Here is a 23,126-nt window from a genome sequence, read left to right as displayed (position 1 = left end):
GTTAACGCACGTCTGGCCGCCGCTGCTTTTATGTAAATACTGTAAATAAATTTGTCACACATGATGTCTGTTTTTCCGCCTTTACTTTTTACGGCCACCTGTGTGACGCAACGTGGCCATGCTAGATGAGCAAAGCAACCCTGCAGTGAAAGGTTAGCCGCGGGTGCAGAGAGGGAAGTCCAGCAACAGATGGATTTAAGAGGGATTACATCAATCAGGGTGGCTTTGGGACATCAATTCCTGAGAAAGACAGTCCAGCGGCGTGGAGACAAGACAGGAAGTCTACATCCTTATCGTCGTGGTTGCGGTGCGGCGTGCGGCTTGGAGACGTGAGAGTCGCCTGAGATGAAGAGGTGAGGTGGCGAATCGGGGGGGGGGGGGGGGGGGGGGCGAGATGGAGCGCTTGAAATGTTCTTTTTGACTCCCAAGATGAGCGAGACGTGGAAAGTGTAGTTACCTCCTGCAAGGCACAGGAATCCATCATCTGTGAGTACAATTTTTCCTTCCAGTATTTCAGTGTACTACCTTAGGAATGTCATGTTTTTCCTGCAAAGACCATTTCACTCACCTAATAATAATATATATATATATATTTTTTTTTTCCAAATAATAATACTTAACGTACACAAAGTACCTTAGGAATGTGATATTTTTCCTGCAAAGACTTGAAATGTTCTTTTTGACTCCCAGGATGTGGAAAGCGTAGTTACCTCCTGCAAGGCACAGGAATCCATCATCTGTGAGTACAATTTTTCCTTCCAGCGTTTCAGTGTACTACCTTAGGAATGTCATGTTTTTCCTGCAAAGACCATTTCACTCACCAAATAATACTTTTTTTTTAAATTGTTTTTTTTTCCAAATAATAATACGGTATAATAATGGGTTGTATGTATTTCTGTTTATTGCATTATATATGTAAAAGTGCCAATCATCTGTGAGTACAATTTTTCCTTCCAGCATTTCAGTGTACTACCTTAGGAATGTCATGTTTTTCCTGCAAAGACCATTTCACTGACCTAATAATAATACTTTTTTGGGTTTTTTTTATTGTTTTTTTTTTTCAAATAATAATACTTAACGTACACAAAGTACCTTAGGAATGTCATGTTTTTCCTGCAAAGACCATTTCACTGACCTAATAATAATACTTTTTTGTTTTTTTTTTATTGTTTTTTTTTCAAATAATAATACTTAACGTACACAAAGTACCTTAGGAATGTGATGTTTTTCCTGCAAAGACTTGAAATGTTCTTTTTGACTCCCAAGATGAGCGAGACGTGGAAAGTGTAGTTACCTCCTGCAAGGCACAGGAATCCATCATCTGTGAGTACAATTTTTCGTTCCAGCGTTTCAGTGTACTACCTTAGGAATGTCATGTTTTTCCTGCAAAGACCATTTCACTCACCTAATAATAATATATATATATATATACGTATATGTTTTTTTTTTTTCAAATAATAATACTTAATGTAACACAAAGTACCTTAGGAATGTGATGTTTTTCCTGCAAAGCCTTGAAATGTTCTTTTTGACTCCCAGGATGAGCGAGACATGGAAAGCGTAGTTACCTCCTGCAAGGCACAGGAATCCATCATCTGTGAGTACAATTTTTCCTTCCAGTATTTCAGTGTACTACCTTAGGAATGTCATGTTTTTTCCTGCAAAGACCATTTCACTCACCTAATAATAATATATTTTTTTCTTTTTTTTTTCTTTCCCCAAATAATAATACTTAACGTACACAAAGTACCTTAGGAATGTGATGTTTTTACTGAAAAGACTTGAAATGTTCTTTTTGACTCCCAGGATGAGTGAGACGTGGAAAGCGTAGTTACCTCCTGCAAGGCACAGGAATCCATCATCTGTGAGTACAATTTTTCCTTCCAGCGTTTCAGTGTACTACCTTAGGAATGTCATGTTTTTCACTGAGCTAAAAATACTTTTTTTAATAAAATAATTTTTTTTTAATAATAATAATAATATTTTTTTCCCCAATAATAATACTTAACATACACAAAGTACCACCCTCAAACCTTTCCTGTACAGGAGTATGGGTTGTATGTATTTGTGTTTATTGCATTGTATATGTAAAAGTGAATAACAAGTTTATTTGATGTACTGTATTGTACTTGTATGACTGAGGTAAAGTATTGAGTGTAAATGAATGGTACATGCTAACGGGGATCCAGTACATGTTTATCAAAGTATTGTGTCATGATGAAAAGGTAATAGCGGTGCCGGTGTGACGGTCGCGAGTTAAACACCTCCAGCACCAACAGATTACAGATTGACGGGGATTACCAGCAAAAGCATCATTTGAATGGGCGCTTTAGCTCTAATGTCATCAAAAAAAGTAATCTCTGCTTTTGTTTTCATCTTACTTCTTGGCACAGAGTCCATCATGATGCCCCGGCCGGCTGGTCGTCACCAGGAAGTGGAGAGAAAGTGAAGAGAGGTGAGGGGAGAGGAGAGCGAAGCCACATCCGACTACTTCCTGTCTCCGGCGTGCGGCCATGTGGACTCTTTGAGGACGGTGAGTTAGTTTTCCAGGCGTTGTTTCGGCATCTTCTTGTCCGAGATTTTCACCTTTTTTTGCTTTTTCTTCTCAACCCAACCTGGCAGCTCCTCGCCCCAACAGGAAGCATCGGTTCTTCCATCTTTCCTTTCCACACCTCCCCCGTCGCCGCCGCCACCCCGCCCGTCCTCGGCCATGCCGGAGCGCCTGTCTCGACGCTCTCGCTCCCTGCTCTCCCTGACCTTGACCTCCATGGCCCTGGCGCTGTCCATCCTGGCGCTGTGCACCTCCTACTGGTGCGAGGGCACCCACAAGGTGGTTAAGCCCCTCTGCCTGTCGCCCGTCAAGATGAAAAACTGCGGGCAGAACAACAGCGAGCCTTACACCACAGGTACTGCTCCTCTTCCTCATTTGCCGGGACTTGTACAATATGTACTTTATCGAAAATACACTCACCCCTCACGGCGTTAAAATTCATCGCCATTGTTATCACTCAGTTGTTTAGTACTACTGTATGTACTACAGTACATGTGTTCCTTTGCAAAATACCCAACGTTGCATACTTTGAAGTTGAATTATCGGAGTAGTGAGTACATAGAAGATGTAGTATTCATTGGAATGGATCCAACTCTATAGCACCATGGTATGTGTTGGTAGATGGTGTTTGCAGTAATGAATATAGGTAATGGTAATGGTAATGGTAATGGTTTAATTTCATTTGAACATGCATCAGATTCCAATTGAGTGCATCCCATAATCAGTTCCCAGTTCCACATGTCCAAAAGGAGTAGGAAGAAGCAAAGCTTATTAAATCCTACCCCTCCATCTGGTACTTTTATAATCACTAACTGTTGCATTTGTTCACTTCCTGCTTTCCTAATATAGTTAAATTTTTATTTATTTTTTTATTTATTTTTTTAAATTATTACAAAAAAGTATTATTATAAAAAATATCATTTTTTAAAAAGTAAAAACAAAATAAAATTTATTTTATTTCATTTTTTTAATTATTTATTAATTTTTATTTTTTTTATTTTATCTATTTTTATGTATTTATTTTAAATTTTAGGTATATATTTTTATTATATTTATTTTTATTTTTTTAATTTTTGAAGAAAAGCTCCGACTCGCTTGGGGAGACTTGTACGTGAGTGTGAATGACAGGAAGAAAAGCTCGTCCAGGCTTGAGGTGACGTGGCAGCGAGTTACGGAAAGACAAGCTAAAAATATTATTAAAAATATTATACAAAAATATTATTATTCATTTTTTAATTAAATTTTTTTTAAAAAATGAAAAAAACATTTTTTAAATCCTACCCCTCCATCTGGTACTTTTACAATCACTAACTCTTACATTTGTTCACTTCCTGCTTTCCTAATATAGTTTTTTTTGAATTATTTTTTTAATTATTACAAAAAAGTATTATTATAAAAAATATTATTTTTTTTAAAGTAAAAACAAAATAAAATAATTAATTATTTATTTTATTTCATTTTTTAAAAATTATTTATTATTTTTTTTATTTTATTTATTTTTATGTATTTATTTTAAATTTTAGGTATGTATTTTTATTATATTTATTTTTAATATTTTTTTTTTTAATTTTTGAAGAAAAGCTCCAACTCGCTTGGGGAGACTTGTACGTGAGTGTGAATGACAGGAAGAAAAGCTCGTCCAGGCTTGAGGTGAGGTGGCAGCGAGTTACGGAAAGACAAGCTAAAAATATTATTAAAAATATTATACAAAAATATTATTATTCATTTTTTAATTAATTTTTTTTAAATTGAAAAAAACATTTTTTAAATTAAAAAAAACATTTTTTTGTGATATGAGCATCCAATGCCATAACGGGTACCATAGTAAGTGTCAATATAGTGATTTTTATTTATTATATTATTAATATTATAAAATTATTATATTTGATTTTTTATTTATTTATTCATTAATTTATTTTAGTCATTTTTATACATTTTTTCTTAAATTTTTTACTATATCAGCAAGTTAAGTATTAGTGATTTTACAAATAAGGACTTAGCATGTTCTCCATAGAGTAGAAAGACCAGAGCTGGTGTGGTGGTCTGACGTGGTTTTCCACTTGTAGGGCATCCCTTCCGTTTCTGGCTACGATGCACTGCCAACATCTGATGCTAATCCATGCTAACTCATTGTCCTTGGCGCCTTTTAATCTCGTTTTATTTTGATTTATGGATTATTTTCATCATGGCCAAGGACACACCGGGAACGTTTATCTTTTTGTTTATGTACGCCTTATAACACCTCCACACTTTACTCTATTCTATATACTTTTATTGCATTTTACTATAGTACTACAGTTGAGCTTTTAAAAATACTAATACTCACAGTAGTACTCTGTGTGTGCAGTCACTAATGGCCCCGCCTCCACCCACTGAGACAAAGACTGAATGATGGACAGGAAGGTTCACACCATCTCTTCATTCTATGATTATCTAATCATTAATTACAACAATGGCTTTTATTGCAAATGTTGGCCCACCCCAGCTGTGAGGTGTGATGGGCGGCTCCTTCAAGAGTCAGAAATCCTCCCCGAACTTCTCCCTTTCCTACCAGGAAGTTGACATTCCATGTCCCGAGACCTAGTTTCTATTGCCGAGGATTGGGCGGCACATATGGTGGGGGGGGGGGGGGGGGGGGGCCCCATGGTTGTAGGCCCCACCTCCAGGCCTGGCTCAGAATTAGGACCCCCGGTGACCCACGTCCGGGCAAGGGAAAAGTTTCTTCATTGGGGTCTATAGAGCCCCTCTTTATCCGGTCCCTCAACTGGGACCTGTTTGTCCTGGGTGACCCTACCGGGGGCGTCAAAGCAAACTCCTCCACTACGAAAATGTTAAATCCATTTTGTCCGGGTCCGGGTTCCGGGGGCGGCCGTCTCAGTCAGGAAGTCCAGACTCCCCATCTCCCGGCCCCGTCGTCCCCTTCGAGGCGTCGTTGTTGTAGTTTGTTTCAGTCTTTCTTTTTTTTGGTGGCGCCCCCACAGAGAGCCCCACCCAAAACCCTTTCAACCGAACGCTGTCCCCAGCCCGGCGGGAGGAGCTGGCCAAGATCCGGCAGCGGCAGCTGGCCAACGCCGTCCACTACATCTGGGAGACGGGCGAGGACAAGTTTGCGTTCAGATACTTCCACACCGGCTTTTGGGAAAGCTGTGAGAAGCACAGTGACGGTGAGGATGTCGTCCGTCGGTCGGGCGGTCCGGCGGTCCATCCACGGCCATCGCAAATACCCTAATGGCGGCCATGTTGTTTGTTTTCAGGGGAGAAATGCAGGAGCTTCATCGAGTTAACTCCAGGGGAGACGCAGGGTGAGTTGATGCATTTTTCTTATCCACTTATCCACCTATCCACTTATCCATGTTTGTTTGTCGTGATGTCATCGTCGTCGTCGTCGTCGCAGGCGTGCTTTGGCTGTCGGTGGTCTCGGAGTTCACGTACATCGGTCTGCTGGGGATGGGCTTCTTGCTCATGTGGTTGGACCTCTTATGTTCTCACAAAGGAATGCACTCGCTAAAAATCAGTGCCTACGCCGCCATGTGTACCGTCCTGTCAGGTGAGAGCGTTAGCATTAGCATCTTAGCGTTACACGAGATTTTGAATGTCAGAGGAAACGGAGTGTAGTACCTGACTCCAAACCAGCAGAATGTTTATGGAAAATGTTCCTGAAATCATTTAATGCAAATGTTTTCTTCAATTTTCATGTTGTTTTTTATTTGTATCTTTAAAAAATCCTCTTATTTTCTTGATCATTACTGATTTTATTTGATTTTTTATTTGATTTTATTTAACCAAAAACTTGATATTATTATTTTATATTATTTTTGTATTATTTCCCCACAAATTTGGAAAACACAGGAACATTGCTGGAGAATTTAAATTGAATAAAATTGTTAATTCAATTAAATTTACACTGGGAATTTTTTTCTTAAATAATTTTTTGGGGAAAAGGCCCTTATTATTTATTTTATTATATTTTTCCATAAAGTTTTTTTTTCTTGACTTTTTTCATTTTTTTTAATATATATTCCAGAAGATTTTTGATTTTACTGGAAATCTTCCCTTACTTTTTACTTAAGGAAAAGGCCCTTATTATTTATTTTATCTTATTTTCCATAAAAAACAAAATTCTTGAAATTTAAATTTTTTTTAATACATATTCCAGAAGATTTTTTATTTTTCTGGAATGCTTCCCTTACTTTTCGTGATAAGGAAAAGGCCCTTATTATTTATTTGATCTTATTTTCCATAAAGTTTTTTTTTTCTTGAATTTTTTTATTTTTTTAATATATATTCCAGAAGATTTTTGATTTTTCTGGAACGCTTCCCTTACTTTTCATGATAAGGAAAAGACCCTTATTATTTATTTTATCTTATTTTCCATAAAAAACTAAATTCTTGAAATAAATTTTTTTTTTTTTTAATACATATTCCAGAAGATTTTTTATTTTTCTGGAATGCTTCCCTTACTTTTCATGATAAGGAAAAGGCCCTTATTATTTATTTGATCTTATTTTCCATTTAAAAAATTATTGAAATTTTTTATTTTTTAATATATTTTGCAGAAGATTTTGGATTTTTCTGGAAAGCTTCCTTTACTTTTCGTCATAAGGAAAAGGCCCTCATTATTTATTTTATCTTATTTTCGATAAAAAAATGTTTTTTTAAATTTTAAATTTTTTCAAAATATATATTCCAGAAGATTTTGGATTTTTCTGGAAAGCTTCCCTTACTTTTCGTGATATATTCCATTGGGAATTTTTAGTTTCCTGGAAAATGAAGGGCCATTTTCCAGTGCTAGCAACATAACACAAAAGCAGTCATTTAGAATAAATTTAAAAACGATTTGATTGGTTGAGGTTGGAGGTTTGAACCAGGAAGTGGCCCGCTGATGATGATGTTTTGTCCGCCGTCCTGCCCCCCTCCGTGCAGGTCTTCTTGGCATGGTGGCCCACATGATGTACACCACCGTCTTCCAGATGACCGTCATTGTGGGCCCCAAAGACTGGAGGCCTCAGTCTTGGGACTACGGCTGGTCTTTTGCGTAGGTTGATCATGAATTATTCATCGCTAACAAATCAGCCGCACTTCCGTTTTTCCTTTGTGTGATTTTTCGTAATCTTCCACCGTCAGTCTGGCCTGGGTGTCCTTCAGCTGCTGCATGGGGGCCGCCGTGGTGACGCTCAACTCTTATACCAAGACCATCATCGAACTGCGCCGCAAGCAGAGACTGCGCCTGGAGGAGGCGAGGGCCGCCGCCCACGCGCCCTGCTACGAGGAAGTCATGTCGGGAGTCGGCGGCGCCGGCGCACCCGGCGGATTCTATTCCGTCAGCGGCCTGCTGCATTGTCCCGACGGCGTCGTGGACGTGGCGTGGGCCACCAACGGCGGCGTCGTAGGGATGGGGAACCGTGACGTGCCCACTTTGGTTCTCGTGGGAGGCTGCGGGCCCGAGGGCTGCGAGGACTGCGAGAGGGAGATGGACCGGATGGAGGTGGCCGTGGACAGGGTGGACTCCCCCTGCTGACAAAAAACTGAAGATGCCGAGTCGCTATCTGCAATTGGACTCTCGGGACAGCTGATACAGGTCATGTTGCACTTCCGTTTGAATATCGTTTTTTTTTTTTTTTTTGGACAATCAAAAAAAAAATTGGCCAAAGAGGCGGGGCTTGTCTGTATGCGGTGTGGGTGATTGGAGGAAGGCTCGGGTGAACACCTGCATCATCCTGTACAAGACTTGGGTCCTTGAACTCGGCTTTTCCAAAGATGGGAATTCTTGTCGGAGAGGTATTCACGTAGCGTTATGCCGAAACCGCCGTGTCGTATGAAAGCGTCCGAATCGCCAACTAAAAATGAAATCAGTCCGTGCTAGCGGTTTCCGGGCTCGACCACAAGACTTGGTGGAAAACTTGGTGGTTTTTACTTCTTTAAGGGACTTTGACAAAACCAGCCCGAGTCCGACTGACAAAAAAAACACCTGTAAGATGTGGGAGGAGCCTTTGGATCACACGGCTCCGCAAGACGTTGATGGTGAAGATGACACGCCGAGGAGACGCAAATATGCCACCTGGTTGGCACCGGTCCTGCACCGGAGTACGTGGAAAAAACCCACATATGCAAGTTTAGGATTATTATTCCGACACTTTTATTGCGTTTTTTTTTTTTTTGGGGGGGGGTCCCCCAAACACAAAGCCCCCTCAAAAATTCTCAAGAATCCCTTTTCTGACAACAAACAGGAAGTCTGTCATTTTGGTTTCGTACTTTGACCGAAGAGATGAAACCAAGACTGACCGGTAACGATAAGCGGAGACGACTTTGAGACCTTTGAAGACTCGCTAAGAACCGGAATCTCTTAGCTCCACAAGGTCCGATTTGGATAATGACGATGACACCCTGAATGCATCCAAAATGGCCGCCCAAGTAACCGCTATCCACTTGAGTAAACGCTAATTTTAGTCTTGTTTGTTGAAACCTGAACGGGGCAAAAATACTACAACCGCTATGGATAGAAAATGACTGATTTTCAAAATAAAAGCTTTTTTTTTTTTTTTTTAGCCATAAAGCATTCGGTTCCAATCATAATGAAAACCTCTCTGACAACATCAGCGAACTGTCCTTTTGGGTCATTCTTTGGGGGGGGGCGCCGGCCGCCATGCTGTCCGCCATGCGCTCCGGGGGCAGATGCTCCAACAAGGCCACAGACACGCCCGTGCAATGGATAGAAAGATTATAGATTTTCAAAAGTCTGCTCTCTTGATGTCGAACAGAAGATTATGCGTAAGGCACTAATCCACCCTTTGGACCAGGGACCGGCCAGGAGCCACGGCGCCGGGGATGGAGGGAGCGGAGGGTGGAAGCTGGAAAGAGGTGCTGGCACGCAAACGCAAACAATGAATGCTGGTGCGACACACGCACGTCAGCTAATACTTATTATTAGCCTCATAATGCTAACGGACATTTTGGGGAGCAGGTTGACTTACATATTCATTGATCTTCATACCCAGGAGAGTGGGGCCCCCGCGGGGGGGGGGGGCATGCCTGATGAATCTTGTCACATGTCTGATTTCCAAAATCATTAATTTGGGAAAATTGTCATTAAAAAAAAAAATGATGGAATCGAGCATTCTCGGCCTTGCAAAAAAAAAAAGATTTTTTGGTTAAAAAAAAAAAAAAAAAAAATTCCCCAGAAAATAATCATATGCAAAAATGCCCCACTTTATCAGGCGGTCCTTGAACGCACCATCTATTCATGATATGATTGAGTGTTGAGTAGCACTGCTTTATTAAGCGTGTCAGGCATATTTAAAGACGACTCTTGTCACCAGGGAACTGAATCTCACATAAAAGTCACTTTTATTGCAAATGTTTGAAATGGGACAACATGAAGCTAAGCGGCAGGGTTAGGAGAGGGAGAAACCAAGTGTTAAACATAAGACATTTTAATTTCATCACAATCTTTTGCTACTTTTATTGTCATTTCCAGGAAAAATACCCATTCAATAAATACAATTGACTTCCAGGGTGGGAATATAACTGAAGTGTACTGTGTACATACGTATACATACATATTTATATACACATATATATTAGGGGTGCATGATATGAGGGAATATTAATTACATCGTACTGATAAATTAGATCAAAATAGCTCCAATGTAGTGTGCGGGTGAGCGAATCAAACACACCTCCCCCTTTATACGCTGCTCCTCCTGCTAGTAGTGATGCGCTAGTAGTCATGTGATGCAGAATGTTTATGGAAAATGTTCCTGAAATCATTTAATGCAAATGTTTTCTTAAATTTTCATGTTTTTTTATTTGTATCTTATTTTCCGGGAAGGGTTATTTCCTCATTTTCTTTTTTTTAATGAAAAATTCCCCTTATTTTCTTGATCATTATTGATATTTTATTTTATTTTATTTAACCAAAAACTTGATATTATTTTATATTATTTTTGTCTTATTTCCCCACAAAATTGGAAAACACAGGAACATTGCTGGATAATTTAAATTGAATAAAATTGTTAATTCAATTAAATTTACACTGGGAATTTTTTTCTTAAATAATTTTTTGGGGAAAAGGCCCTTATTATTTATTTTATTATATTTTTCCATAAAGTTTTTTTTTCTTGACTTTTTTTTTTTTAATATATATTCCAGAAGATTTTTGATTTTACTGGAAATCTTCCCTTACTTTTCGTGATAAGGAAAAGGCCCTTATTATTTATTTTATCTTTTTTTCCATAAAGTTTTTTTTCTTGAATTAAAATTTTTTTTTTTAATATATATTCCAGAAGATTTTTGATTTTTTTGGAAAGCTTCCCTTACTTTTCGTGATAAGGAAAATGCCCTTATTATTTATTTGATCTTATTTTCCATAATCATCTTTTTTCTTGAAATTTTTAATTTTTTTAATATATATTCCAGAAGATTTTTTGATTTTTCTGGAAAGCTTCCCTAAATAGCTCCAATGTAGTGTGCGGGTGAGCGAATCAAACACACCTCCCCCTTTATACGCTGCTCCTCCTGATAGTAGTGATGCGCTAGTAGTCATGTGATGATTTCATATTTCCATCGATATTTAAAAAAAGCTGATATAAAAGAGTTGTGGGTATCATAAAGGTTGTTGTTTTTGGTTAGGAAAAGAAGCCATTTTGCACCTCTAATATATATTTATTTATGAATCTATATTTCTGAAAAGAAAAGCAATAATAAGAGAGGTGATGTTTTTTTATTGTTTGAGCGGTCCGTAGTGGATGAGTCGCATTGCGGTTTCATTCTCGATGACCCCCTTGATGAACTCCCCTTCAGCCAGTCTCTCTGCGGGATGAGAAGACGACAAAACAGGCATGACAAAGACACCTTTCATCCGCTTTCATCAAAGCCCGCGTGCCAAGCAAAAGGAGTCAGCCGGGGTTTCCCGACCGGCGCTCGCATGACAGAACCGGAGCGTCTTGGCTACGTGACCGCAGGTGGATTTACTTTGCTACTTTTCTTCATGTTTGCCAAATCTAATCCGCCGGTGGGAACAGCTGCCGAGGAACGGGAGCTCACGCACGCTCTCTCTCTCTCCCGGGGCCGGCGGACGGCGTCTGCGTCCTTACCGTTGTCTTTCTTCTCAAAGTAGGACCACAGCTTGTTGGCTCGTTTCTCGGGGGTGTTTTCGTCCTGCGGGAGTCTGCTCTGCTCCTCCTTGGGGATCAGCTTGAAGATGGCCTAAACGGGAAAAACACATAAAGCATTCAGGGACCTGTAGCATCATGATATATATATATACCTCTATGGTAATGCTAATGCTAATGGTTTTATTTCATTTGAACATGCATCAGATTCCAATTGAGTGCATCCCATAATCAGTTCCCAGTTCCACATGTCCAAAAGGAGTAGGAAGAAGCAAAGCTAATTAAATCCTACCCCTCCATCTGGTACTTTTATAATCACTAACTCTTACATTTGTTCACTTCCTGCTTTCCTAATATCATTTAATTATTTTTTTATTTATTTGTTTATTTATTTTTATTTTTTATCAGATTCCAATTGAGTGCATCCCATAATCAGTTCCCAGTTCCACATGTCCAAAAGGAGTAGGAAGAAGCAAAGCTAATTAAATCCTACCCCTCCATCTGGTACTTTTACAATCACTAACTCTTACATTTGTTCACTTCCTGCTTTCCTAATATAGTTTAATTTTTATTGTTTTTTTAAATTATTTTTTTTAATTATTACAAAAAAGTATTATTATAAAAATATTATTTTTTTAAAAGTAAAAACAAAATAAAATAATTAATTATTTATTTCATTTCATTTTTTAAAATTATTTATTAATTTTTATTTATATTTATTTATTTATTTTTATGTATTTATTTTAAATTTTAGGTATATATTTTTTTGAAGAATTTTTTTTAAATTATTTTTTTAATTATAAAATTATTATAAAAAATATAATTTTCTTAAAAATAAGAAAAAATTAAAAACATAAAAAATAATGTATTTTTTATTTTATTTCATCCTTTTTTTAAATTATTTAATTTTTTGTATTTTTATTTCTTTCTTTCAAATTTTATGTATTTTTATTTTATTTATTTTTAATTTTTTTTTACAAAATTTTTGAAGAAAAGCTCCGACTCGCTTGGGGAGACTTGTACGTGAGTGTGAATGACAGGAAGAAAAGCTCGTCCAGGCTTGAGGTGACGTGGCGGCGAGTTACGGAAAGACAAGCTACGACGTCAGTTGGTCGACGTGAGTGACGGGAACAAAAGCTCAGTGTAAAATAAGGGTAAGAATGAGTGACGGGAACGAAAGCTGGCTTGGATGCTAGCTAACAATGTCAATAACAGCGGCTTGGATGCTAGCTAACAATGTCAATAACAGTGGCTTGGATGCTAGCTAACAATGTCAATAACAGCGGCTTGGATGCTAGCTAACAATGTCAATAACAGCGGCTTGGATGCTAGCTAACAATGTCAATAACAGTGGCTTGGATGCTAGCTAACAATGTCAATAACAGCGGCTTGGATGCTAGCTAACAATGTCAATAACAGCGGCTTGGATGCTAGCTAACAATGTCAATAACAGCGGCTTGGATGCTAGCTAACAATGTCAATAACAGCGGCTTGGATGCTAGCTAACAATGTCAATAACAGCGGCAGTGTTACCTGTAGCTTTTATAATGGACACGGGAACGGACTAGTACTCGTGTTGCTTTGCTATGCTAATTGTACTTCCTGTATATTTCCTGTACGAGTATTTCCCTTTAAGAGTGATGGAGTGCAGACATCCGACATGCGGTCCACATGAGCAAGGCAGCCGTGTGATATATGCTAGGAAGTGAGTGTCCCACTTTAGAGAGGAAGCACTCATCTCCCACATTTAAGACACCTAGATTAACGTGGATTAGCGCCAAGACTCGGGCCGCCCGCCAAACAGCCACATCTCCCTCTCTGCTCCATCTTGGAATTGGTGCCGTCTGTACGGGTCAGAGTACTTTGCTTTTTTTACTCTTCGCCGTCATTATTGTATCCGCGCTGACACTTTGTAACGCCCTCTTGCGACCTTGGACGGCTCGCCAGCGACACAAGAGATCGTTGGTTTCCTGTTGGAATGCGGCCTTTTGGTCAAAATATGTTTAGGAACTAAATCTTTGCACTTTACAAGCATAAAAATGATTACATCAACAAAAATGCTAAATATAAGGCATTCAGAAGATGCATAGTTGGCTAATAAGAGTGTAAAGGTGACTATAGGGGTGTTAGTTCATGTCTCGAGGGCTCTAATCATGTTAAAAGTGGATTTAAAAAGCGATAAACATGTTTTCTAGTTCTTGTTTTCTCTTATTTTGTCTAAGATATTGGGGAATAGCAGTGTAAAGGTGACTATAGGGGTGTTAGTTCATGTCTGGAGGGCTCTAATGATGTTAAAGGTGTATTTAGAAGGTGGTAAACATGTTTTCCATGTCTTGTTTTCTCTTATTAGGTATACTATATTGGGTAATAAGAGTGTAAAGGTAACTATAGGGGTGTTATTCATGTCTGGAGGGCTCTAATGATGTTAAAGGTGTATTTAGGTGGTAAACATGTTTTCTATGTCTTGTTTTCTCTTATTAGGTATACTATATTGGGTAATAGGTGTGTAAAGGTAACTATAGGGGTGTTATTTCATGTCTAGAGGGCTCTGATGATGTTAAAAGGTGTATTTAGAAGGTGGTAAACATATTTTCCATGTCTTGTTTTCTCTTATTAGGTATACTATATCGGGTAATAAGAGTGTAAAGGTAACTATAGGGTTGTTATTCATGTCTGGAGGGCTCTAATGATGTTAAAGGTGTATTTAGAAGGTGTTGAACACGTTTTCTATGTCTTGTTTTCTCTTATTATGTCTACTATATTGGGTAATAGGTGTGTAAAGGTGACTATAGGGGTGTTATTTCATGTCTAGAGGGCTCTGATGATGTTAAAAGGTGTATTTAGAAGGTGGTAAACATGTTTTCCATGTCTTGTTTTCTCTTATTAGGTATACTATATTGGGTAATAAGAGTGTAAAGGTAACTATAGGGGTGTTATTCATGTCTGGAGGGCTCTGATGATGTTAAAGGTGTATTTAGAAGGTGGTAAACATGTTTTCCATGTCTTGTTTTCTCTTATTAGGTATACTATATTGGGTAATAAGAGTGTAAAGGTAACTATAGGGTTGTTATTCATGTCTGGAGGGCTCTAATGATGTTAAAGGTGTATTTAGAAGGTGGTAAACATGTTTTGTATGTCTTGTTTTCTCTTATTAGGTCTACTATATTGGGTAATAGGAGCGTAAAGGTGACTATAGGGGTGTTATTTCATGTCTAGAGGGCTCTGAGGATGTTAGAAAGTGTATTTAGAGAGCCATAAACATGGTTTCCCTTATTTTGTCCACTATATTTGGTAATAGGAGCTTAAAGGTGACTGTAGGGGTGTTATTACATGTCTGGACGGCTCTAATCATGTTAAAGGTGTATTTAAAAGGTGGTAAACATGTTTTCTATGTCTTGTTTTGTCTTATTAGGTATACTATATTTGGTAATAGGAGTGTAAAGGTAACTATAGGGGTGTTATTTTGTGTCTAGAGGGCTCTAGTAATGTTAAAGGTGTATTTAGAAGGTGGTAAACATGTTTTGTATGTCTTGTTTTCTCTTATTATGTCTACTATATTGGTAATAGGAGCGTAAAGGTGACTATAGGGGTGTTATTTCATGTCTAGAGGGCTCTGAAGATGTTAGAAAGTGTATTTAGAAAGCCATAAACATGTTTTATCTTATTTTGTCCACTATATTTGGTAATATGAGCGTAAAGGTGACTATAGGGGTGTTAGTTCATGTCTAGAGGGCTCTAATCATGTTAAAAGTGCTTTTAAAAATTCATAAACATCTTTTCTATGTCTTATTTCATCTTATTATGTCTACTATATTGGGGAATAGAAGTGTAAAGGTGACTATAGGGGTGTTAATCCATGTCTAGAGGGCTCTAATAATATTTAAAAAGCCATAAACATGTTTTCTATGTCTTGTTCTCTCGTATTATGTCTACTATATTGGGTAATAGGATCATAAAGTTGACTATAGGGGTGTTAGTTCATGTCTAGAGGGCTCTCATCATGTTAAATAGTGTATTTTAGACGGTAGTAAACAAGCTTTCGATGCTGTATGAAAATATTCCATTCCTAGATAATGAATCTTATTTTACAGAAGTTGACCTACTAGGGTGTGGAAGCCATGAACTGGCATAAATGAGGGTTGATTGTACTGACACCGAAAGCTGCTTGCCAACCGCCAATAAACAGAAGAAGAAAAACACGAAGAAGAAGAAGAACGCACCCTGACAACTTTTCCGTACAAGATACCTCCATCAGATTTGGGAAAGGAATATTCCTTTTCTTTCTTTCCCTGTAACTCATCTCGCTTTATCCGTATCTATCACTCCTGTCATATGGATCAGATCTCTTTCCTTGGAACTTTCCCTGGTCTCGCATGTCCAATTTGAGGGGTGCTGGACTTAGCAAGCCCCGCTAAAGCAGTCTTATGTTCAGATTTAGATTTTTTTTTTTAGATACCGTATCAGAATGAATATAAGACGGCCACGGATATAAGACAGCCCCACATACTTTTTTAATAAAAAGAAATTAAAAAAATCTATTTCTGGATAATTAGATATTAGATACAATATTTCTGAAAAGTATACTTCATTCATTTTCTACCGAGGAGGGTGCTGGAGCCTATCCCAGCTGTCTTCAGGACGAGAGGCGGGGTTGAAAAGTATAAATGATAAATGAAATCCAAAGAATACATAAGATATGAAAGTATTATATAGCAATAAATAAATGCATATATTACTGCAATATATCTGGATGAGTGAAAAGTGATTCCAGGTATCTAATCTTTCTGCTCCTGAGGGCCAGTTGGTGGGAATCCAATCCCAATCCCAATCCCATTACCATGCCAACTGTCCTCTAAAGCCCCTCAATAATTCTCCATAACTGTCTTGCTGTGCTAACTTCTCGATCAGGGGCGAGACACGGTACCCAGGAGGAACCTATCGTCTGGAGATGATGGGGCGTTTGGGGGTCCAGGGGGCCAAGGCGGGTGAAATGATCCCCCTGTCCTGGGGCCCCCCATCCATCTTTCTCCACCTTACCTGGCAGATTTCCGTGACTTCCGTCTTGTTGATGTATCCGTTCTTGTCCACGTCGAAGAGCGAGAAGGCCCACTCCAGCTTCCTGGTGGTCTTCCCGGTGGAGGTCATGTGCAGGGCGATGATGTACTCCTTGAAGTCCAGCGTGCCGTCGTCGTTGGTGTCGAAGGAGCGGAAGACGTGGCGGGCGTAGCTCTTGGCGTCGCTGTCCGGGAAGAAGCGGGCGTAGATCTGCTCGAACTCCTCGGGCGTGATGCGCCCGCTCGGGCACTGCTTCTGGAAGTTCTCGTACCACTGGCTGATCTCCTGCTCGCTGAACTTGGTGCTCAACTTCAGGTCCTCCAGGATCTCCTTGGACAAGGCGCTACTCGTGCTGTTCCCCATGCTTGGATCTCCGCGTCTCCTCCTGTAGGTGGGTGCAAACACATCACTGACCTCGGGCACCCGGCGGGAAAGCTCCCTGAAAAGGAGAAGGAGAGACGGAAACGTACCTGTCAGCTGTGGAGTGTGCACGTCTGAGGAGGAACGGAGATAAGTTGGAGGTAAGTAGGGCAGGGGAGGCAGGGGACCACTAAAGTGGGACCAGGATAATTCTGTTAATGCGGGACTTAAGGTGGCTGAGCTTTTGAGCGAAACGAACCTCTTTATCGATCCCGGAGGTGAACATCAACTTCGACAACCCCCACCTTTCTGTCGCCCTGCTTGTGTATTGTTAGCATAACGCAGTCCACTTTGTGATGACTTCACCATTTTCATCCTTTTCAGGAGTTTCTTAAATGACGCTGAGGAGATACGCCGCCACTCGGGACCCATTTCAATCTTATTTTTCATATACTTATATACCTTCTAAATACTATATATATATATATATATATATAAATATATGCTGTATATACAGTACGTGAGTGATATGTGGCTGTTTGTGCTCCAGAGGATGAACTTTGCTCCATAAATATGCTGTCCATCTGTTGGATTAGCCGTGCCCTGCCCTGTCCCACCCAATCCAACACATAGCCAATTAGCATCATCATCATCCCAGGACTGTCATGGCCAAGCCAGTAGAATTAGCCCCTCCTTGCTGGGAAGATAGCTTTCTGACATTTCACATATCACCCCCCCTACTGACAGTAAACAATGCATGTTTATAGTGGGACCGATTACAACAGCATCTCCATGGCAACCCATCTCTGAACTTCTTCGGATTTTCACCTCCATTGTCATGGCTTTCCTTTTCTTTCACGCACTGCCGCTATTCACGATATCAGCAAAGGAAAACTGTTTACTAGCTTCTACGCATGCTTTTTAACATGATTAGAGCCCTCCAGACATGAAATAACACCCCTATAGTCACCTTTACACTCCCATTACCCAACATAGTGCACATCATAAGACAAAATTAGAAATATAAGACATAGAAAATCTGTTTACCACCTTCTAAATACACTTATTAACATGATTAGAGCCCTCCAGACATGAAATAACACCCCTATAGTCACCGTTCCACTCCCATTACCCAATATAGTAGACATAAGAGAAAATTAGAGATATGTCATAGAAAACCTGTTTACCACCTTCTAAATATACATATTAACCTGATTAGAGCCCTCCAGACATGAAATAACACCCCTATAGTCACCTTTTTACACGACCATTACCCAAGATAGAAGACATAACAGGAAATTAGAAATATAAGTCATAGAAAACATGTTTACAACCGTCTAAATATACTTTTTTAACATGATTAGAGTCCTCTACACATAAAATAACATCCCTATAGTCACCGTTCCACTCCCATTACCCAATATAGTAGACATAAGAGAAAATTAGAGATATGTCACAGAAAACCTGTTTACCACCTTCTAAATATACATATTAACCTGATTAGAGCCCTCCAGACATGAAATAACACCCCTATAGTCACCTTTTTTACACGACCATTACCCAAGATAGAAGACATAACAGGAAATTATAAATATAAGTCATAGAAAACCTGTTTACAACCGTCTAAATATACTTTTTTAACATGATTAGAGTCCTCTACACATAAAATAACATCCCTATAGTCACCTTTACACTCCCATTACCGGAGTACCCGGAGAAAACCCACGCATGCACGGGGAGAACATGCAAACTCCGCACAGAGACGCCCGAGGGTGGAATCGAACTCGGGTCTCCAAGCTGTGTGGCCTGCACATCCAACAATATAAGTATGTAACACAAAACAAATGTGACTTTAGTGCCATAACATGAAGACTTAATTCTTGTCAATGGTGGTTGATTAGTATGGCGCTTTTTCCACCGAGCATCACCAGCATCAGGAGCACCATGGGGGTCACTAACTATCCTCCCCAGGGATACTTCCACATGATCATGTGAGGACAAAGGATCCAAGGACCTGGATCAAGGACCACGAAACCAGCTGATCTGTAACATAACGTGTTCCACAACCTAACTGACCAAGCATGTTTGTTTCTCCCAACATTCCAACGTACTTTATTTTCACACATCCTATAGCCGTCCTTACTTTACGGAATCAAAACATGGGAAAAACGGGAAGCACATTCAAGAGGAGAAAGAAAGCACATGAGAAACACACAATGCCTGGGATGGGGTGGGGGCGCAAGTCTGAATGTTAAGACTGCGAAAGGAAGGGAGTAGCTGCTAGATAAATATCACTTAATGGCTGGTAATGACGCTTAATGACAGACGACTCCTTCCTTGTGGACGCGAGGAAAGACAGGAACAAACAAAAAAACAAGACCGTGGAAAGCCAGGAGCGAGGCCGCCATCTTGGGAGGCCTCCTGCCTGTGATAAGGTGACTGCTTTTAGGATGCCCGCGCTCATTTCTGCAGCTGTTGCCCAAAGAGGAGAACCGCAGTCACTTTTGGAACAAACAGGACGGTTTTAACTCTGCTTTGAAGGTAAGTCGATTCCCAAATGAACACATATTCAACCATTCCCAGCTCAGGGAAGACATTCTTTGACTTAATTTCATCATCACCGACAACATATGATTATGCTATTAAAATATGCCATCTTATTTTAATGTGATATACGCTTTTCCTCGGCTATGATTCATTTTTCTTTTGCATGTTTGTCACACTTCAAAGTTTCACGTCATCAAACAAATGTAAATATTAGTCACTGACAACACAACTCAAAATTTAATACACTTTTTACACGAAACCTTTTATTATTAAGGGAGAAAAACATCCAAAGCTACATGACCCTGTGTCAAAACGTGATTGTTAAAACCTAACTTAGCTGGCATGAATTGAGAGCTATCAGTGTGAAAAAGCGTTGCTTTGGGACTCCAACCAACCACAGTGAGAGCCGTTATCCACATATGGTAATAACACGGAGTGGTGAACCTTCCCAGGAGTGGCCGGCCAACCAAGCCACCACTCATCCGAGATGTCACAAAAGACCCCACAACAATATCCAAAGAAACACTTGCCTCTGTTAAGGTCAGAGGTCATGACTCCACCATAAGAACGACACTGGGACAAAACCACTGCTGAACAAAAAGAACCAGAAAACATCTCGATGATGCCCAAGACCTTTCTGCAAGGTGTGTGTCCCATTGCATCTGGCATTTGAGAAAAAGAGTCAAATATGGTGGTGGTAGTGTGATGGTCTACTGTGATAAATGGAGGCAGAAATTCCGCCTCAGGAGAATCTTGGTGACCTCAAGCTGATAAAACAACTTGGCTTGTGCAGCAGGACAACGATCCAAAACACACCATCAAGTCAACCAAATCAAATGAACACTTTGTTTATTTACAAAACTCAACTGTGTGTGTGTGTGTGTGTGTGTACGTGTTTAGGTGCAATGCATGGATTATCAATATATTATCAAAATATATCTTATGAAAATACACTTCTGCCACCTTGTGGCCGTTTTCCCAGCTAAAAGTGCACCAGACATGATATCTATATTGTGCAGTTGCATCATGATGTGTTATCAGGATCCCTATGCCCTTTAAAGTCAGCATGAAGCGTATTATTTGTCCAAAACAAAAGTATCAAATCTGCCAAGTAAATATTGTGTGATGTGGTTTTGCAGGAGGAAGAAAGAAGAATTAAAAACCAGCGACATGCAAACTCTCCATCCCTCCACTTTACCAACAGACAATACAGCTGTGACCTACGACCCCAAATCGGAATCTGTCAGGCTACCTGGAGGCGTGGTCTCAGTGGCGGGGATCACCGTGGTAACGGGCGGCGTTGAGCTGTCCTGCAGCTCGTGCATGCTGGCTTTCGGCTTTTGGGGGACTCTCATCGGCTTCAGCTGCGTGGGCGTGGGCGTGTGGGACCAATTGAACCACTCCGGCGGGGGGACCTCTCACTTGCTGGCGCTGGGTTTGGTTATCCTGGCGCTGGGCTTTGCGGTTGTGGTCGGCGTGGCGGCGTTTCATGTCTTGACCAAGAGGAGGAGGGCCATGACGCGGAACGAGAGGCGGGACGGGAAAGAAGTTCTGGTGGAAGAGAACGTGGTGAAAAAAGTGACGGTATAATGAACATAAGATGATGAGAATACATTTGTCATGCAAACCCCTCTATGTTTACACATCTTCCAAAAAAGTCGTATATTTTAATTTCCTGGTCGACATGAAATAAAACTCCTATTGTCACATTTACACTCTTATTATCCATTGTTTACATCACATTAGCAAACCTGAAGCTAAGCCGGAAGGACTCCACGCTAGCTAGCTAACCAATTAGCCTCAAATTTATTTCTTCTCAGCTCTGTTCTGTCTGGTAATACATGGAATGTTTTGAAGCTAGAACATAGAAAACGTGTTTGTTACTTTCTGAATACATTTTTAAACATTATCAGAACCTCGTAGACATGAAATAACACCCTTATGGTCACATTTACACTCTTGTTATTCATTGTTTACGTCACATTAGCAAACCTGAAGCTAAGCCGGAAGGACTCGAGGCTAGCTAGCTAGCTAGCTAACTAATTAGCCCGCGAATTTATTTCTTCTCAGCTCTGTTCTGTCTGGTAATGTATAGAATATTTTGAAGCTACAACATAGAAAACCTGTTTGTGACTTTCTAAATACATTTTTTAAGCATTATTAGAAGCTCGTAGACATGGAATAACACACTGATAGTCACATTTACACTCTTGTTATTCATTGTTTACATCACATTACACAAACCTGAAGCTAAGCCGGAAGGACTCGACGCTAGCTAGCTAGCGAACTAATTAGCCTCGAATTTATTTCTTCTCAGCTCTGTTCTGTCTAGTAATACATGGAATATATTGAGGCTAGAACATAGAAAACGTGTTTGTTACTTTCTAAATACACTTTTAAACATTATTAGAACCTCGTAGACATGAAATAACACCCTTATGGTCACCTTACCATCCTATTGGTTTACAACACACTCCTCGACTCTTAAACGGCAGGGACTCGAGTTAGCTAGCAAGCTAGTTAGCAAGCTAACTAGTTAACCTCAAATGTATTTCTTCATTACCACTTCCACGTCAAAGGAAACTTTTTTCACCCTATCGTTGTGGACAAACAGTACCATGGCCGACTTCATTAAAAGTAATGTAATGGTAGCTAATGTCTCATCAATTGAAATGTGCGATTATTGAACGAGTCGTTCTAAACTCCAGAGTGTTTCACATGGGGGGAGGCAATGGGGCGTGATTCGCGCATGGGTCTGCGCATATGCTGTGACAAGTGAATCGAGTACCCGATTCACAAATTGAAACACAATTTTGAGAACTCGAGTCAGTAAGAGTTTCGAATCACTACTCATCAATGTCCTGTGTCGTTACTGCCGCCTAGTGACCGGAATACTACATATCATGTATTTCAATATGTTTACACCGATAATAGACCACAGTCTATTATCATTTATGAATTAAAATATACTAAATACAAGTATGGTCATGAAGCAATATGTTCATACTACTGAAGACGCGCAATGCGGTTTTTTTTTCTTGATATCTATCACTTCTGCTTTCCAAAATATCAAAGTGGCAAAGTTGCATCTTTTCATTTTCATTGTACGGCTCTCACTGCGTGGAACAGTGAGTACAGCTCTGATATGAAGTACTAGTATATTATACAATACGATATACGATAAAAATATAATATGCTTGCCTTTGAAGTGTTGTGGTGTTTTTGGCTACAAATGTCCTCCATTCATTATTTCTCTCATCTTTTTGTCACCGACCTGCAAAGAGTGTGTTGCGTCAAACAGACAAGCCTGCTTAGTTGTCAGGTATGCCAAGTATTTCCTCAGCCAGGTATCAGAGCCGCCTTAACCCAAGTCACATGACAGACCGCGTGGTCACGTGTCACCGTTCAAGTTTCAGGAACTTTTTCCCTCCCCGCGCAAGCGTCACAGCGCAAGTCCCGCCTTCTCTCGCTTTCTACTGGTCATCACAAACAATCACTGTAAG

At 39.7% G+C, this 23,126-nt stretch overlaps 3 protein-coding genes across 13 annotated transcripts; 2 read left to right on the top strand and 1 right to left on the bottom strand.

Annotated features, from left to right (window-relative positions):
* On the top strand, positions 1-10,423 carry si:ch211-149k23.9 (germ cell-specific gene 1-like protein). Of its 7 annotated transcripts, none has more exons than XM_058056074.1 (13): positions 1-353; positions 430-486; positions 691-739; positions 1,267-1,323; positions 1,540-1,597; positions 1,807-1,864; positions 2,394-2,533; positions 2,623-2,906; positions 5,533-5,715; positions 5,806-5,853; positions 5,946-6,098; positions 7,475-7,586; positions 7,676-10,423. In XM_058056074.1, the coding sequence occupies exons 8-13, from the start codon at positions 2,711-2,713 to the stop codon at positions 8,067-8,069; spliced, it is 1,086 nt and encodes a 361-aa protein (XP_057912057.1). In that variant the 5' UTR covers positions 1-353; positions 430-486; positions 691-739; positions 1,267-1,323; positions 1,540-1,597; positions 1,807-1,864; positions 2,394-2,533; positions 2,623-2,710; the 3' UTR covers positions 8,070-10,423. The 7 variants fall into 7 exon arrangements, with proteins under 7 accessions (XP_057912057.1, XP_057912059.1, XP_057912058.1 ...); XM_058056077.1 differs by lacking the exon at positions 1,807-1,864 and having other exon boundaries at positions 35-152; positions 219-353; XM_058056076.1 differs by lacking the exon at positions 1,267-1,323.
* Positions 9,730-23,003, bottom strand: LOC131106724 (visinin-like). 5 transcript variants are annotated; one of them, XM_058056083.1, is made up of 6 exons: positions 22,075-22,331; positions 20,876-21,174; positions 17,187-17,266; positions 16,699-17,101; positions 11,644-11,755; positions 9,730-11,359 (listed from the first exon to the last, which is right to left on the bottom strand). In XM_058056083.1, the coding sequence occupies exons 4-6, from the start codon at positions 17,077-17,079 to the stop codon at positions 11,271-11,273; spliced, it is 582 nt and encodes a 193-aa protein (XP_057912066.1). In that variant the 5' UTR covers positions 17,080-17,101; positions 17,187-17,266; positions 20,876-21,174; positions 22,075-22,331; the 3' UTR covers positions 9,730-11,270. The 5 variants fall into 5 exon arrangements, with proteins under 5 accessions (XP_057912066.1, XP_057912065.1, XP_057912064.1 ...); XM_058056082.1 differs by having other exon boundaries at positions 17,187-17,210; XM_058056081.1 differs by lacking the exons at positions 17,187-17,266; positions 22,075-22,331 and adding an exon at positions 22,898-23,003 and having other exon boundaries at positions 16,699-17,155.
* On the top strand, positions 18,601-22,899 carry LOC131106725 (transmembrane protein 100-like). Its single transcript, XM_058056086.1, has 2 exons — positions 18,601-19,617; positions 20,763-22,899. Exon 2 carries the CDS (start codon positions 20,794-20,796, stop codon positions 21,211-21,213), a length of 420 nt encoding a protein of 139 aa, XP_057912069.1. The 5' UTR covers positions 18,601-19,617; positions 20,763-20,793; the 3' UTR covers positions 21,214-22,899.
* Positions 23,004-23,126: the final 123 nt, after the last annotated feature.

This window comes from Doryrhamphus excisus, chromosome 19 (assembly GCF_030265055.1).
Source record: "Doryrhamphus excisus isolate RoL2022-K1 chromosome 19, RoL_Dexc_1.0, whole genome shotgun sequence".
NCBI lineage: Eukaryota > Metazoa > Chordata > Actinopteri > Syngnathiformes > Syngnathidae > Doryrhamphus > Doryrhamphus excisus.
This window is presented reverse-complemented; position numbering and strand designations above follow the sequence as displayed.

Excerpts from the sequence above, each read along its gene's own strand:
- LOC131106725 (XM_058056086.1), top strand. The coding sequence starts at position 20,794 with ATGCAAACTCTCCATCCCTCCACTTTACCAACAGACAATACAGCTGTG.
- si:ch211-149k23.9 (XM_058056078.1), top strand. The coding sequence starts at position 2,711 with ATGCCGGAGCGCCTGTCTCGACGCTCTCGCTCCCTGCTCTCCCTGACC. Across the intron at positions 5,716-5,805 it reads CTGTGAGAAGCACAGTGACG|GGGAGAAATGCAGGAGCTTC; the intron begins GTGAGGATGTCG and ends GTTTGTTTTCAG. Across the intron at positions 6,099-7,474 it reads CATGTGTACCGTCCTGTCAG|GTCTTCTTGGCATGGTGGCC; the intron begins GTGAGAGCGTTA and ends CCCTCCGTGCAG.
- LOC131106724 (XM_058056081.1), bottom strand. The coding sequence starts at position 17,079 with ATGGGGAACAGCACGAGTAGCGCCTTGTCCAAGGAGATCCTGGAGGAC. Across the intron at positions 11,756-16,698 it reads AAGTCACGGAAATCTGCCAG|GCCATCTTCAAGCTGATCCC; the intron begins GTAAGGTGGAGA and ends TTTCCCGTTTAG. Across the intron at positions 11,360-11,643 it reads CTTTGAGAAGAAAGACAACG|AGAGACTGGCTGAAGGGGAG; the intron begins GTAAGGACGCAG and ends CTCATCCCGCAG.